Genomic DNA, 3,587 nt, shown 5'->3' on the forward strand with positions numbered 1-3,587 from the left:
TATCGTATATCGTCGCGAGTTCTATTCTATTCTGTTATTAGCTATATTATTGGAACTTCCTCTGCTTGTCTTAACACTTCCTTGAGAATCTCTATTAACGTATTAGTATGAATTTCTTCTAAGCATCATAGTATTTTTTCAGATGTTATGTGACTCCCAAGAATATGAGAAAGCGGACTACTTCTTTAGCAAAGCAATGGAGAAAGATCCAATGAATGCAACAATCCATGTTCACAGAGGTTTATTGCAATTGCGTTGGAACTCAGATATAGAAAAAGCCGTGGTTCATATTAAAAAAGCCTTGGAGTTAGATGAGAAGTGCGAATTTGGCTATGAAACTTTAGGAACTATCGAAGTACAAAGGTATAATAATGTAAACAGTTATTGTTTAAAATAAATGTGCTGATTATACGGACGTAGCATGTAGGGATCTTCAACCTTCAAACAAGATATTTATTTTGAATTAGGCAAATTTCATTCTCAAAAGACTTATTTCAACAGGGGCAATCTAAGAGAAGCCATTCGCCTCTTCAACAAAGCTCTGATGTTAGGACGAACAGCAATGGAAGTTACGCACATTTTTAGTTTGAAAGATGCTGCTAAAACTCAAATTACAGTATCCAAAAGATTGGGGATGGGTCTGGCCTCAAATATGCATCTAATATCTTAATAACGTTTACATAGAATAGAAACCAATGATCGTACACACATTGCTTATAAGTTATTTTATTCATTTATTATATTGAAATAATAGTTTTGCATCCGAAGATATTTAGATGTAATTATAAATTGTTATTACATATTTCTAACAGGAAATTAATTAGTAAGTTTCATGCCCATTTATTCAATCCTCGATTTTATTATTTTATTTTTTCCCGTATTCTTTTCTGACATTTCCCTGTAGCTGCGAAAAAAGAATAGAAAACATTTGTGTTCTCATGTTTTTTGTTTCTTACGTAATTTGACCACAAAACAGAATTTTAAAATTTGTTCTGTACTTTTTCAATGTATAAATTCAGAACCGTTGGTCAAAAGAGGTAATCACAGTCATGGCTAAATACTTTCTGAGAAGGAGACAAGTCCTGAATGTTGAAGTGGATCTATCCAAATGGATTGTTAAAGACTTGCGATAATTTGGAAAGGGACTCTGAAAAAGTATGCATGTGCCCTACACCTATGGAATGTCTGACTATTTGGCTAACGAATAGATGGCGTTCTCTAGGGAAGCAATAACCTACTAAGTGCACAGAAGGATTTAAATTATTTACATTTAACTAGTAAGTACATAGGAGCCATCGACCAAAATTACAACTTAAGTTACTATGATTATGGGACCATACTCGTTATGTTCCATAATGTAAGTGGGTAGGAAAAAAATATAATAGGTACAATTGCCACTCACTTTAAACACTGAATTGTTCTCTTGTCTTTAAATAAACAGAAATATATGTTCTTCGCCTAAAGAAGAATTCTGTATTACGCTAAATGAATACAGTTTCAGGCGAAAATTATAAAAATTTCCAACGTGTACGATCTGAGATTTATTGTAAAAATGTCGGCTCTAACCTTATCTTTACATGTATAGAGATATATTACTGCTTGCAGCTGTCTTTGCCAATTTGAGAGGCCAAATGCTGAAAAGTGAAATCCGAAGGGTTCGATATAGTACACTATATCGTCAAAGTGGAAGTTTATGATGACAAACTTCAGATAATTAGGTCGTATATATTTTGTCGCAATCACTATACGTTTTTGAGAATTTATAAAAGCGCAACACAGTGGCTGCATATTGGATATACATATTGGATTCGCGATTTTTATATTAAAATTGGACCTTAAAATCTTCGGCTTTTGAGAGAATTGGCTCGGTTGAGTCTCGCTGCTTGTAAGTTGGTTAAATAAACTCAAATATATTTCAATCATGTATTTTCTCTGACTTCGCCCAATCGTTGCTCAATTTATCCAAACCCTTTAACCATCCTGTCGATATAGTGAAACGAGAGCGAAGACATGTGGTTCTGTCTATTTTATGTGATTTCACAACCTAACTTTGATATAAATTTCAATATTTTTCGTTTAACCTTATCTTTATGTCTTTATTTCCCTTTTTATTATTTTTGTAAACTAATTCACTCTTTATCTTTTTATTTCGCTGTACACTTTCACTTCTTACCGGTTTTTGCATTTTTACTGGATTTGACTCAAGTATTGTATTTTTGTTTGTAAGTTAAGTACTAATCTACATAGAGTGAATTAATCAACTCGTCCGATCTTGATTCTAACTAACACCTAACTTATTATTTTCAAGCTCTGGCCGTTTGTGACGATTAATGTCTGATTTAATGGTTGTTTGATATTATAATCTTAGTTATAATCTAAGTGGAAATCTAACTTCGAACGCGAATAGCACTAGGATGGGTGATCATCTAATGTCGAGCGGGAGGTTTGACGCCGAAGATGATTGTTTACATTTGATAGGAGACATGTCAGCTTTTAAACTTGACTGTCGAAAAACCGGGTAAACTCGGGAGGTGATTTTCTGCAGTTTACCTCTAACATGGCCAAACTTCTAGGCAAATGCGAGTACTTCTAATAAATTCGGGTGCAGCAGCGAGCTATCACTAGCTGTAATTAAATTCATGTAATGATTCTAAGACCACTTTAGTAGAAAGAAAATTTTCAAAGGCCCATACATCCGAAGAAAACTTGGGCGTACCGAAGACAACAATTATCACTTCTTTGAAAGAAGACACTTCTTAAGAAGGGTCGGAGAGACGACAACCCCAGATGGCAACGCAGAAACACTGACAGGTGGTAAACAATGTGTAACTGTCACCGTGAGTCGGCCGTTCGCCCATCATCGTAGGAAAAAGGGCCGGACGCGGCCAACATGGCACAGCGATCCCGCGCAGCTATGAGAGGTAGTGCCAGTTAGAGACCGTCGCTGCGATCGGCTATGTTCTGCCAAGCAGGGGAGGGGCTACCCAAATCAAAGGCCAGGCATGAGCAACACAGATCAGTAGTTCTGCGACCAACAGCGAGTGACAGCAGTAGACGTACCACCGTGTACACCGAACGAACCCTGCATCGCTGCGTTGTGAAACGAACACAGGTCGTCGAGACTCGAGGTGGCTATTGAATGACTAGCAGTCAGGCAGCCAATGGGAAGCTCAGCAGTCCGTAGGACGGAACCAATCGACATGGCGGGCGCTAGTACAGAGGCACACATTGGCGGAGTCACCTGATTGAACCTTTTCCATTACAACCAGCCTATCGAAAGGCCCGGACGATGAAATTCTAAATATCAAATGGAAGACTGCAGTCGAAACAAGGAACTGACACTTGTGTTCTCGGCTCAACGGTGACAAGACGTTCCAAAGAAAAAAATCATTTTGTGAATCTATTACAAGACGCTTTTTGGAGTGAACAGAGGGAACAAAGATGAATCAATACAATGACTCCGAGGTAGGTGGCCGATCAGTACATTTTGTAAGTGTATCTTCCCGGCCGCGGCCCTATGTACCCGCGCCGTACGACCGCGACAGATCGTGTGGGTGTTAAGTTTCATAGAGAGGGCTCGTAGACAC

At 37.9% G+C, this 3,587-nt stretch overlaps 1 protein-coding gene across 8 annotated transcripts in view; it reads left to right on the forward strand.

Moving 5' to 3' along the window:
* LOC117181870 (mitochondrial import receptor subunit TOM70) overlaps positions 1-816 on the forward strand; it is a 130,303-nt gene extending 129,487 nt beyond the window's left edge. For all 8 annotated transcript variants that reach the window (XM_033374879.1, XM_033374885.1, XM_033374884.1 and 5 more), the window contains 2 exons: positions 143-363; positions 502-816. In XM_033374879.1, the coding sequence (XP_033230770.1) occupies positions 143-363; positions 502-670 (390 nt within the window). In that variant the 3' untranslated portion in view covers positions 671-816. The remainder of the gene's footprint in view (positions 1-142; positions 364-501) is intronic.
* Positions 817-3,587: the final 2,771 nt, after the last annotated feature.

This window comes from Belonocnema kinseyi, chromosome 10, assembly GCF_010883055.1.
Source record: "Belonocnema kinseyi isolate 2016_QV_RU_SX_M_011 chromosome 10, B_treatae_v1, whole genome shotgun sequence".
Taxonomy (NCBI): Eukaryota; Metazoa; Arthropoda; class Insecta; order Hymenoptera; family Cynipidae; genus Belonocnema; species Belonocnema kinseyi.